Here is a 13,260-nt window from a genome sequence, read left to right on the forward strand (position 1 = left end):
AATTGTATTTCATTTCTTAATATAATTTTCAATTTTGATTTAAATGAATGCCTTTTTTATCCATCCATCTTCCGAGCCGCTTATCCTCACAAGGGTCGCGGGAGTGCTGGAGCCCATCCCAGGGCAGGAGGCGGGGTACACCCTGAACTGGTCGCCAGCCTATCACAGGGCACATATAAACAAACAACCATTCGCACTCACATTCACACCTACGGGCAATTTAGAGACTTCAATTAACCTACCATGCATGTTTTTGGGATGTGGGAGGAAACCGGAGTGCTCGGGGAAAACCCATGCAGGCACGGGGGAGAACATGCAAACTCCACACAGGCGGGACCGGCGATTGAACCCCGGTCCTCGGAACTGTGAGGCAGACGCTCTAACCAGTCGCTCACCGTGCCGCCTGCCTTTTTTATATTATATATATTTTTAATCGCAATCAAGCAGAGCCAGCAATGTAAAGTTGTTGCTTTGTTTACCTGGCAGAGTTCAAAGGACTCAATCACAACTGCCTCAGAGCCAATTATTTTTAATGTAATATTTTGTTATTAATATATTTATATATTTAATTTAGTTTTCAATCTACCATTTGTGATGTAAACTTCATTATTAAAAACGTATATTATTTTTTTAAATTGTACTTTATGCATTCAGCGTTTTTTTTGTTTTTTTAAACAAAAGTAATTTGTCTTATGCCATAAAGCAGGCGCAGCACTATGAATTGTCACATGTTGCCGGGCGGAGTTCAATATAGATCTCAATTGTGACTGCCCCATCGCCCATTTAAAACAAATCTTTGCTCTGTCCCTCCATCCATCCATTTTCTGAACCGCTTGTCCTCAATGGTATAAAAAAAATTTATTAGAAAAATGTGGCATGTACTTACTAAAACAAATATTTTTATTAGAAAAATATGGCATGTACTTACTAACACGAATATCTTTATTAGAAAAAGATGGCATGTACTTACTAACAATATTAAAAGTAATGAAGCGGTTCAGAGAATGGATGGATGACATTGTCACGAGTGGAACGTGTCCCTGGCGGAACGTTACGCGGTGACGTCACAGAGTGGCGGCAGGCAGCCCAGTTGTTTCCAGGTGCTGCCGTTGATGCACTCCGCTCTCCGGACGCCGGCTGTCAGACGCGATTCAGTTGGAGGAGGTCCGCTCAGGTACCAGCGGGACGCACACACGGCGGGCCTTTTACAAACACCCACAATGGCCACGTTTTGGATGAATTTCGTGGATGGGGGGGACAAAAGCGGGAAGTCAGCCTCGCTCCTGGCCGCGTCAAGTCAGTCGTGGTGACACCGGAGGTCCGCGGGGCTCTAAAAATTCGAGTTACAAAGTAAAACATTTTGTTCTGCATCTTGTTGAACTAAGAGTCATCCTTTGCCGTGCTTCGTGCTTTATTTTGAAAATGTGGGGCAGAGGTGAAGCTATGATTAACGGAATCTTTGCTCTTCCTGTTTTTTTTGTTTTCGTTTTTTTTTTTTTTAAAGCGGACGCCGGCTTTTGTTAAAGAAGTCCTTTCGTCGAGTTCATGCTTATAAGAACGAATACAAAAATATGCAATCATGAAATAAAAATGATCTTGTTGATAAATGTCACCGAAAATCAGCTCAAGGCAAAACGGGCTGTATCAGAAAAGCCCCCCCCCCCCCATGTTACCTACTTCAAAGGGATTTTTAGCAAGAAAAACATTCGTACAACGTAATTCGCCCCATATATTGCTTTTTATGACATGTGCCATTGTCACAGACCCTAATAAGGTACGATGTAGGTCATGTTTACTGAGCCCGTTGCTGCTCCTACATGGTGCCAGTGTTTGAAATATGTTTGTCAAGGAGTGATTAATTATACATATTGACTGAAAAAGTACTTTTAAAAGAATACATTTTGGGGAGGGGGGGGGGGGGGATATAAGAGATAATCGGATTTTGACCATATTTTTGGCTATCTCCGATGACAGACGCACAAAACAACCTCATGATGATGTTGTCTTGTGGGTCTTTATTGCGTTCTTAAAGAGACATGACACATTTTTCTTGCTCAAAAGCAAATTATTTTATGTATAAAAAAAACGTTAATAATTTCAATGTATTTATTTGATTTAGATCATGTTTGCTACAGCTGTGGATTCTCCTACATAATGTCAGTTCTTTAAATAAAACAAAGTATTGATTAATTGAAATAATAATTGAACAATTACTACGTAAAAAGTATTGTATACCTTTAAAATATTAAATGTTTGATGAAAATATATCAATTTAATTGCATTTTTTTAAAATGCTTTTTTAAAGAGACAGGACATATTTCCCTCAATCAAACACAAATTAATGAGGTCAATTAATTTTTGTGATGTTTACTAAGGATGTGGCCTCTCCTGCCTGTCCTGGGGTCCAGCGCTGTTTAAATAACAATAAATAATATAAATGACGAATAAAAAATATATATATATATTTTGTAAAATCAATTTTTTTAAATCACATTGTTTTATGAAATATACATAATCTGTTTTTCAAATATTTTAGGTTATCGATGGTAAAAGACTCATGGACCAACCCATTTGTTTCTTAAAGACAAGACACAGCTTGTGTGTTTTTTGCGAGTGTTACACAACGCCGCGTGACCTCGACTTGCTTCTTGTTACACGCCCGTGTGACAAACTTATCCAGTGATGAGGTTCCACTTTACAGAGACATGCTCCTTTGATGACGCAATCTGTGATGATCTTGTGCTGGGAGAACGTGTCTTATTTATTGACTATGTAGTACAAGAAGTGAAACCTCCCTCCCTCACAAAAAAAAAATCCAAAGAAAAAGCAATGACACTTGTGACGTTGAACCTATGTAGTGTGTTTTTGCTACGCTGACCCTGCATCATGGTGAGCTTGCGACGAACAAAGATACATGCAATAAGAAAAAGACGTGTGGAGTTGATCATCTGTACCACGATATTGCTTTGCTAATGCTACCTTCCAGTAAGATAGTAGAGTTACATGTACACAAATCCAAATAAAAAGCAAAACACACCTGACTATACCAAGGTTATGTCAAAAAAATAAATAAATCCTGTTCTATTCTTATCATAAAAAAGTAAAACAGTTGTGCAGTAGATCCTCCATATATTTTTTTTCCTACTACAGTATTTGGGTATTTTCGTCTTATTTTAATTCATATTTTCAGACACCCCCCCCCCAAATGTTTAGACTGCTTCTATTCAAAGTTTAAATAATGAATATACCTCAAACTATGATCATAATGAGACATAATGAGAAAAACAATCCAGAAAATTACATTGTCTGATTTTTTATTTATTAGCAAATTATGACAGAAAGTAAGTATTTGGTCACCTACAAACAAGCAAGACTTTTGGCTCTCACAGACGTGTAACTTCTTCTTCACAAGGCTCCTCTGTCCTCCACTCGTTACCTATATTAATGGCACCTGTTTGAACTCATTATCAGTACAAAAGACACCTGTCCACAACCTCAAACAGTCATACTCCAAACTCCACTAGGGCCAAGACCAATTTTGTGTCAAAGGACACCAGAAACAAAACTGTAGACCTGCACCAAGCTGGGAAGACTGAATGTGCAATAGGTGAGCAGCTTGGTGTGAAGAAATCAACTGTGGGAGCAATTATTAGAAAATGGAAGACATAAAAGACCACTGATAATCTCCCTCGATCTGGGGCTCAAGATCTCCCCCCGTGGGGTCAAAATGATCACAAGAACGGTAAGCAAAAATCCCAGAACCACACAGGAAGACCTAGTGAATGACTTGCAGAGAGCTGAGACCAAAGTAACAAAGACTACCATCAGTAACACACTACACCGCCAGGGACTCAAATCCTGCAGTGCAAGATGTGTCCCCCTGCTTAAGCCAGTACATGTCCAGGCCTGTCTGAAATTTGCTAGAGAGCATTTGGATGATCCAGAAGAAGATTGGGAGAATGTCATATGGTCAGGTGAAACCAAAATAGAACTTTTTGGTAGAAACTCAACTTGTCGTGTTTGGAGGAAGAAAGAATGCTGAGTTGCATCCCAAGAACACCATACTTACTGTGAAGCATGGGGGTGGAAACATCATGCTTTGGGGCTGTTTTTCTGCAAAGGGACCAGGACGACTGATCCGTGTAAAGGAAAGATTGAATGGGGCCGTGTATCGTGAGATTTTGAGTGAAAACCTCCTTCCATCAGCAAGGGCATTGAAGATGAAACGTGGCTGGGTCTTTCAGCATGACTATGATACCAAACACACTCCCCGGGCAACGAAGGACTGGCTTTGTAAGAAGCAATTCAAGGTCCTGGAGTGGCCTAGCCAGTCTCCAGATCTCAGCCCCATAGAAAATCTTTGGCGGAAGGTTGAAAGTCTGTGTTGCCCAGCGACAGCCCCCAAAACATCACTGCTCTCGAGGAGATCTGCATGGAGGAATGGGCCAAAATATCGGCAACAGCGTGTGAAAACCTTGTGAAGACTTACAGAAAACGTTTGACCTCTGTCATTGCCTATAAAGGGTATATAACAAAGTATTGAAATGAACTTTTGTTATTGACCAAATACTTAATTTCTACCATAATTTGCTCATATTTTACAAATCTGACTGTGATTTTCCGGATTTGTCTTCCCCTCATTTTGTCGCTCATAGGTGACGTATACCTATGATGAAAATAACAGGCCTCGCTCATCTTTTGAAGTGGGAGAACTTGCACAATTGGTGGCTGATTAAATACTTTTTTGCCCCACTGTGTGATTAAATTGGGGTACAAGCTTGATCATGGAATGAATTGAACTCGTAAGTAACCATGGATAGAAGACCTACATTATTTGTTGTAAATAAATGTGTTTTTTTAAATAAATAAAAAACAACTGACACTTTTGGAGTTGATCCTACGTAGCGCTTTGTTGCTACGCCACAATGAGTTCCGTTTCCTGTTCTATGGTTATCATCCCCGCCGCATGTCCCACAGCTCCACGAAGAGGTCACCACCGCTGACCCTCAGCTGACCCTAGCCGGCGCCAACATGTCGGAGCAGGACGCCTCCAAGCCGACGTCGGGTAGCGGCGCGACGGCTGCGACGGCGCTCCCCAAGGAGAGCATGCAGCTGAAGAAGGAGATCTCCCTGCTGAACGGCGTCAGCCTCATCGTGGGCAACATGATCGGCTCGGGCATCTTCGTGTCGCCCAAGGGCGTGCTCTTCTACAGCGCTTCCTACGGGCTGTCGCTGGTCATCTGGGCGGCAGGCGGCCTCTTTTCGGTGGTGGGCGCGCTGTGCTACGCAGAGCTGGGCACCACCGTCACCAAGTCGGGGGCGTCGTACGCGTACATCCTGGAGTCGTTCGGCGGCTTCTTGGCCTTCGTCCGCCTCTGGACCAGCCTGCTGATCATCGAGCCCACCAGCCAGGCCGTCATCGCCATCACCTTCGCCAACTACCTGGTGCAGCCGCTCTTCCCCACGTGCGAGCCGCCCTACGCCTCCTCGCGCCTCATCGCCGCCGCCTGCATATGTGCGTACACTGGACGCTCGCTTCATAGCAGTCGCTCATCATTTGGTACCCAGGCCTTCATCGCTACCTGGTTTATGTCATCGCTGGTCCTGACTGCTCGCCACTGGTTAATATAGTGATGACATCATCCACTCAATCTCCTGTGCGCGTGTGTTTGTGTGTTTCCACTTCAGGCCTGCTAACCTTCATCAACTCGGCCTACGTGAAGTGGGGCACCCGCATGCAGGACCTGTTCACCTACGCCAAGGTGGCCGCCCTCATCGTCGTCATTGTCACAGGCGTCATCAAGTTGTGCCAGGGTGAACCAACTAAATAGTTAACATTACAACAAAAATAGTCGAATCTTTGATTAAAAATACATATTAGAAAGAAAAATACTCAAGTATTGGAAAAAGGTGACAAAAATGTTAGATGAATAAGACAAAAAATCATTACATTAAATATGAGAAACAAAACTAAACTGCAAAATACAGTATTAGGGATAAAATAGGACATAACTTTCAAAAATATTATTATAAATCAAATAAATATTATTACAAAAATACACAAATACCACACAACTGTATACTGTATTCGAAAAAAATGGCACATAGACAAAATGTTTTTTTTTAGCATTTTGACAAACAATACAAAATATTAAACAAAAACACATAATTAGGAAAAAAAAACACAAAACATGCACAAATATGACAAAAATACAACATAGATTTCTTAAAATAATAATAGTAATAAATGATCATCTTAAAATATATTTTAAAACAAAAAATGAAAAATTCAAAACTATTACAAAAAATATTTTTAAAATGAAAATACAAAAATACTAGAAAAATACCATACATCAGACAAGAATACACATTGTGAAAAATAGATAAATATGAATACATAATAAAATACAGAATTATTTAAAAGAAAAAATATTAGGAAAAAATAGTTTAAAAATAAAATACGAAACATTCAAAAACTTCCAAAATTAAATTATTCAATGGAAAATAGACAAATACTATTCATTTCAAAAATGGCAAAAAATGTATTTAAAATTTAAAAGATTCATGAAAATATTAAAAAATGCACAAATAGAAGAAATACCACACATTCAACAAAAAATACTAAAATATTACAAAATAATCTGACAAAGATATAAAAATAGGGGATTAAAAAATGACAAATATAACAAAATATACAGTATATGTGTATTTAGAAAAAAAACCAAGACAAAACAAACATTTTAAAAATGCAAAACATTAGGGAAAACAAAAAAATTATAAATAGAAAAATTGAACAATGTAAAAAATACAACAGTATAAGAGAATACAAAGATCTATCACAAAATACATAACTATTAGATGAAAAAATGCATAAATCTTAGAAAAAACATTTGACTAAAGACATAAATATTAAAGTAAAAACTAAATTGAAAAATAAGATAAAAGAGTAGGAAAAATCAAACTGGGAAAATATCATGACAAAAAATACACCTATATTAGACCCAAATATCATAAATTATTTTACAAAACGTATACCTGTGAGCTATTACGACAAATAAACTAATATTAGGATAAAAAATACGTATCCGTAAAAAGTATAAAAAAGTCCAAAAATGCAACAATATTAGGGGAAACCAAATATCAGACAACTTTTACAAAATGTTAGGCAAAAATAAAAAATCGTTTTTTTTAAAAAAAACACAATTCTGGCAAAATAAAATGTTAGATGAAACCAAATAATACAATGAAAAATGATCACCATCAAAGCCAAAAGTGTAAAAGTGTGTCTCTTGGTCAGGTTCCACCGGCAACTTTGAGTCGGCCTTCCAGGGCTCCTCCACTGACCCCGGCAACATCGCTCTGGCGCTCTATTCGGCGCTCTTCTCCTACTCAGGCTGGGACACGCTCAACTTTGTCACCGAGGAGATGAAAGACCCCGAAAGGTTTGCCTTTTTCTCTCTTTTAAGTGACTTTTTAGTCGGAGTCACGGGACTGTCAGCCTCTGTATTCCAGGAACCTTCCTCTGGCCATCGCCATCTCCATGCCCATCGTCACCACCATCTACATCCTCACCAACGTAGCTTACTACGCTGTGTTGGACATGAGCGCCGTATTGGCGAGTGACGCGGTGGCTGTGGTAAGGGAAAACTAAATCACTACTTGTTTCGAGCCGGTGCTTGAGCCGTCACCGTTTTGAACCAATCCACCCCAAAATCTTACATGTCAAAAGTACTCGTTGTATTGGTATCAGTGAGTATTTAGGACTGAATACTTGTCCGGGTATTGAACATCCTTACTATGAACCCATACAAATGTGTGATCCCCAAATATTATTGCATAGTTACAATGAGTTTGACACTTGTGCCATAGAGTACGGGATTTTCTTGCTCTGGCAAGCAGGGCTTTACAGTGGGTACGGAAAATATTCAGACCCCCTTAAATGTTTCACTCTTTGTTATATTGCAGCCATTTGCTGATTTAAGCCATTTAAGTTCATTTTTTTTCTCTCTTCATTAATGTACCCCCAGCACCCCATATTGACAGAAAAACACTGAATTGTTGAAATGTTTGCAGATTTATTCAATCCTCCTCCCGAGTCCTCGGGCACACGCATTCCTCCCCCGATCACGCTGGCCGAGTGAGCAGAGAGTGAAGCACTCGTCAGGCGAGTTATACAGAGCGTTTTGGAGTGTTTTACCGTCGTGTAATTTGCATCTTTGCAAACTATCCATCCATTATCTGAGCCGCTTATCCCCACAAGGGTCATGGGAGCCAAAACATTTCTATAAGGGATATATATATATGGGTTACGTTCAAGAAACACAAGAAAATCCTGATGCCTTCACTGACAAGTCGGAAACATCAATACCAGACAATAGAACCTGGAACCTCGTAAAAATAAAGTATGTGGACTGTCTGTGAATAAATACTGTAGTAATACAGTAACAATTCCTTCTATGAACAGCACGACCACAATAATTGTCTCTCACATAACGCCAATTAATAGAAGACTACTAGGGTCGCGGGCATGCTGGAGCCTATCCCAGGTGACTTTGGGAGGGGGAGAGGCGGGGTACCCCCTGAACTGGTCGCCAGCCAATTGCAGGGCATATATAAACAAACAACAATTCGCACTCACATGCACACCTACGGGCAATTTAGAGTCCTCAATTAACCTACCACGCATCTTTTTTTGGTTTCAAGTTGTCGCTCAAGCCATCATCGTTTGGAATGGAGCCGCTTCGAACCTTCAGGTATTCTTCTGTGAAGTCAACAACCCGACGAGATTAGAATGATATCATACATGAGGTGCTCATGGTAGCAGAGGAGAGGTATAGTGAGTAAAGGGCCAAGGTCAAATGACTCCTAGAAACATTTCTAGTCAGCGCTCGAGCCATAACAGTTCTCAACTCGTCTTCAAATTGTAAATGTGCTTCAAAGTAAATTCAAAATCCCGTTTTTGTCATGTCAAAGCAAACCCCGTTGGTTCAAGGATTAGTCGGCACTCTACCCTCCCTGACTGATCTGATTGAAACAATAAGGGATTCTTGTTCTGTGACATTCAGACATTTGCAGATCACACGTTAGGCGTGATGAGTTGGATCATCCCCATCGCCGTGGCGCTGTCCTGCTACGGCGGCCTCAACGCTTCCATCATTGCCGCATCCAGGTAGCTTGAAAAACATATTTATGCTCCATTTTCTGTGTCCTGTTGTCGCGTCCGCCGTGTTTGTGTGTGCAGGCTGTTCTTTGTGGGTTCCCGTGAGGGTCACCTCCCCGACGCTCTGTCCATGATCCACACGCAGAGATTCACGCCAATCCCCGCTCTCATCTTCAACGTAGGCACTTTTTTCGATTCTCCTGGAAATGTCTAGTCCGCGCGCTAATCGTCACCGATCTGCTGAAAACAGCAAGAATATATTTGAATCCAGTGCTCGAGGTAAAGAAATGAGATGCTTCTCGTCACAAATTTGAGCTGATCTGCTTCAAACGTTACCGAAAGACTTGTTCGGTCAAGGCAAGAACATTTTACAAGCCAAGATTCTCACTGTCAGCTCAATCCACGTTTCTCGTCAGCGCTCTAACCGTCGCAATTCTCAACCAAACATGAAGGGATTTTTGGGTGCTGGGGGGGCTGGAGGGAATGATAAAATGACATGATGGGAAGTATGTTGTGTGCAGTGCGTAATGTCGCTGATCTACTTGACGGTGGAGGACGTGTTCCAGCTCATCAATTACTACAGCTTCAGCTACTGGTTCTTCATGGGCTTGTCCATCGCAGGACAGATCTACCTGAGGTGGAAGGAACCGCAGCGGCACAGACCGCTCAAAGTAAGCACCGCTACTGTCGCTAACCACATATGACAAGAATATTGCAATCAATCGAAAAGATTGAACCCCGGACCTCAGAACTGTGAGGCAGACGCTCTAACCAGTCGGCAGCTGTGCCGCCCCGTCCTAACTAATCGGATTAAAACAATCCGGGATTCTTGTTTTAAAGGATACGGCCCCAAAGATATTCAAAGAAGCAAATATCAAATAAGTACTCTCATGTTTCGAGTTGACGTTCTAGTTGTCACAACTCTCAAACCAATAGACTTCAAACTTTAAATGTGCTCAAAACTACTGTAAATTCAAAAGGCATAATTCTTGCGCTGTGATAAAGCTGTATGCACTATGTTTTGAAATTGGAGATCACAGCATATGAAACAGAACATTTAACCTTAAGACAATTGTCCAGAGTCAGTGCTTCGAAATAAATAAACCAAACTGACTGATTGAATTCAATTTTGTTCACATTCCTTTTTTTTTTATTTTTTAGGTCATGTATTATTCCCTTAATTAATTAATCACATCTAATTATACTGGACCAACAGAAGACGGTCTTGCTTTTGTTTAATGATGTTCTCTTGAGAAACATAGGAGTCACCACACAAAGTACACAGCATAGTTTGTTCAGAAATAAAGTTGCATTAAATTGAGTTTGAAATACAACTTTAAAACAATTCAGTGCGCTAAATTCAGTCATCTCACTATAACTTTTATAAGGTGTGAATACTTTTTTTAAATTTTTTTTATTGTTATGATTTGTGGAAAAAAAAAACCATTTTCTTAGCACTCCAATATATTTTGTGACTGGAGCAAGATTGTATAATAAGAATGTGCGACATGCTTGAAAGTTAGTGGCGACTCGACTTGACTTGCTTGATTGTAATTTTTTCTTTTATTTTCTATTTTAAATTATTATTCCCCCCTCCCCCACAGTGACTTGGGACTTGCTTGAGACTTGAAGCTTATGACTTGAGACTTGCTTGTGACTTACTCCCACCCGGGTCAAACAGTAAGTTTTCTTGTTCTGGCAAGGTAGGGACCCAATTGGTTTTGAAGGATAATGAATCCCAGATCCTCACAGTCGCTGAAGTCGCAGGACAAATGGGTTGTAGTCTGCTGTGGAATGACATTTCTCATATTTTTAGTGTGTTTTGTTTGTTTGTGTGCGTGTTGTGCAGCTAAGCCTGTTTTACCCGGTGGTGTTCTGCATGTGCGCCGTGTTCCTGGTGGCCGTGCCGCTCTACAGCGACACGCTCAACTCCCTGATCGGCATCGCCATCGCCCTGTCGGGGGTGCCCGTCTACTTCCTGGGCGTCTACCTGCCGGAGTCCAAGCGCCCGCCGGTCATCACCAAGCTGCTGCGTTAGTTGCCCCGCCTGACCTTTACAGATTCAGCTGCAGTTTTGTTTCGCTCTTCATTTCGCTTTTTCTACTGCAGCCCATTTCGGCATGAATTATTGAAACTCCAGCGTTTGTTCTCGGGTAGAAAAACTGCAATGCAAAAAGGATGAAAAAAGCTAAAAGGAGTTCAAAGTGTCACGTTTTAACCCTTTTAAGTAATACGTTTGAAATGAAAAAAAATGAATTGATTTGCATTCATTTTTTGAATATTTTTGTATTTTTATTTAATGTATTAAAAAATTAAATGCATTTTATTATTTAGAATTATACTGTACTCCACTTTATAATCTTCATCTTACATCAGATTTTAGTGTTGTTATTAGGGGTAGTAGATAGTTTTAGTTTAGTAGTTAATTTTGGTTTAAGTTATATTTCAGTCATGGAAATTGTGGGTGCAGAAAGAAAAACTAAATTACAGAAAATGTAAAAATTAAATTCAATATTAATAGATAAATAGAAATGTAAAGTTTTTTCTGTAGCAATAGGTTAAATGCAAATTATTTCAAATTATATTTCACAACTTAATTAATGGACAAATATTTTTTGCATTTTAACACATGAATTCATTTTTTGACTTTTTAAACGAAATGATATTTGTTTTTGGCACCAAAAAAGTAGTCTGTAGGGATTTTCCATTATTAGCTAAAATAGCTGCCAAATGCACAATGGGAATCACATTAAAAGAATTCAGACATAATCAATGGCAGTTTTTCATATTTTTTTATTAGGATTAAAATATTCAAATATTGTTTTGAATTAATTCCATCCATGCCACCATTTTCCGCTTATGCTGTTCAATGGCGCGGCGTTGAAATGAATGAATTTACAATTGCTGACTCCTTTGTTGAATGTGGTTTGTGTGTGCAGGTTCTCTGACCCACTGCACTCAGTACACTTGCTTCTGCGTCCTCACCGAGACGGACAAGAGTGACTAAAGACACGACACCAGCAGCGCTGCAATGGATGACGGGAGAAAAGAAAGGAAGGTCTTTTGTCACTTGTATGTACGCACGACTACTTCTGTGGAGTCAAGCGGGAAAATGGTGCACTTGCGTTTCTTCTTTTATTGAATTACCCGATGTCACCGACTTGCCTTGCAACTTCATCTTGTGGTTTTCTTTCCAGTGTTCGCTGATCCTACGTTAAAGTTCTTGTCACGTAATTGCCTTTGTGGCCTGGGCGACGAGTTTTGAGGATTCAGTCGGGTCAATACAGTGTGCCTGTCAGAAATCATGCAGTGTTTTAACTCAGCCCGTGGGACATAGAGGGCCCACCGGTGTTTGATGGAAGTTCTACAAACACAATAGAAACTATATCTTATTGTTGCTGTCCACTTAAAAATATGTATTGACTTTTTTCCCTAGATTATCGGAAACACTTTTTTTTTGTCATCGTTGGTTTTCAAATAAAACAATCACATTTGGGTTTTTGGTTTTGTTTTTTTATTTTACATTTGTTTGAAACAAAAACAAAAATATTTGTTTTTAAGTATATTGGATAAAAATTAAGATGAAAAGCAAATACATTTTGTGTTTTAGACAAAAGCAAAATGTATGTATCTCAAAATTTTCCCGAAAATGTATGCATCTCAAATTTTTTTTTGAGATGCATTGCTGACAAATAGCAGAAAAAGCTATTTGTCATGCACAATCACAACGTTTGGAGATGTTTTTTGGGGGCTGAAAATCTTTTACAATACAAACAAAATTTGGGGGTTATAGATAAATAAAAAACTTCCGTTTATCTGAAATTAATTGTTCAACAGCAACAAAATTATTCATACAGCATGAGCATTTGTAGGTTGATTTTCTTCTTTATACAGTTCCTCTGAAGTGTATTAACCAAATTTATCTTTGGAATTGCATGGCGGACCTAACAGTACATGGCCCACTCGCCTTTAAAATAGCCTTGATTTATCATGTTGATATTTGTACCATTTTAGGAGAATTTGCAATATCATGAGTAATTCATGATATGACTTATTAAAGAGTACTTGATTTTCACTGTGCCTTGTTCATTCATTTTCAT

General features: G+C 39.5%; 1 protein-coding gene across 3 annotated transcripts; it reads left to right on the forward strand.

Annotated features, from left to right (window-relative positions):
• Positions 1-997: 997 nt before the first annotated feature.
• Positions 998-13,235, forward strand: slc7a6 (solute carrier family 7 member 6). 3 transcript variants are annotated; one of them, XR_009787252.1, is made up of 12 exons: positions 998-1,174; positions 4,978-5,515; positions 5,689-5,814; positions 7,298-7,442; positions 7,513-7,636; positions 8,074-8,164; positions 8,704-8,753; positions 9,066-9,169; positions 9,242-9,338; positions 9,682-9,831; positions 10,765-10,840; positions 11,010-11,150. XR_009787252.1 is itself a non-coding variant. In XM_061765358.1 (12 exons), the coding sequence occupies exons 1-12, from the start codon at positions 1,013-1,015 to the stop codon at positions 12,165-12,167; spliced, it is 1,839 nt and encodes a 612-aa protein (XP_061621342.1). In that variant the 5' UTR covers positions 998-1,012; the 3' UTR covers positions 12,168-13,235. The 3 variants fall into 3 exon arrangements, 2 of the variants coding, with proteins under 2 accessions (XP_061621342.1, XP_061621348.1); XM_061765358.1 differs by lacking the exon at positions 10,765-10,840 and adding an exon at positions 12,100-13,235 and having other exon boundaries at positions 11,010-11,193; XM_061765364.1 differs by lacking the exons at positions 8,074-8,164; positions 8,704-8,753; positions 10,765-10,840 and adding an exon at positions 12,100-13,235 and having other exon boundaries at positions 11,010-11,193.
• Positions 13,236-13,260: the final 25 nt, after the last annotated feature.

This window comes from Phyllopteryx taeniolatus, chromosome 2 (assembly GCF_024500385.1).
Source record: "Phyllopteryx taeniolatus isolate TA_2022b chromosome 2, UOR_Ptae_1.2, whole genome shotgun sequence".
Classification (NCBI taxonomy): domain Eukaryota; kingdom Metazoa; phylum Chordata; class Actinopteri; order Syngnathiformes; family Syngnathidae; genus Phyllopteryx; species Phyllopteryx taeniolatus.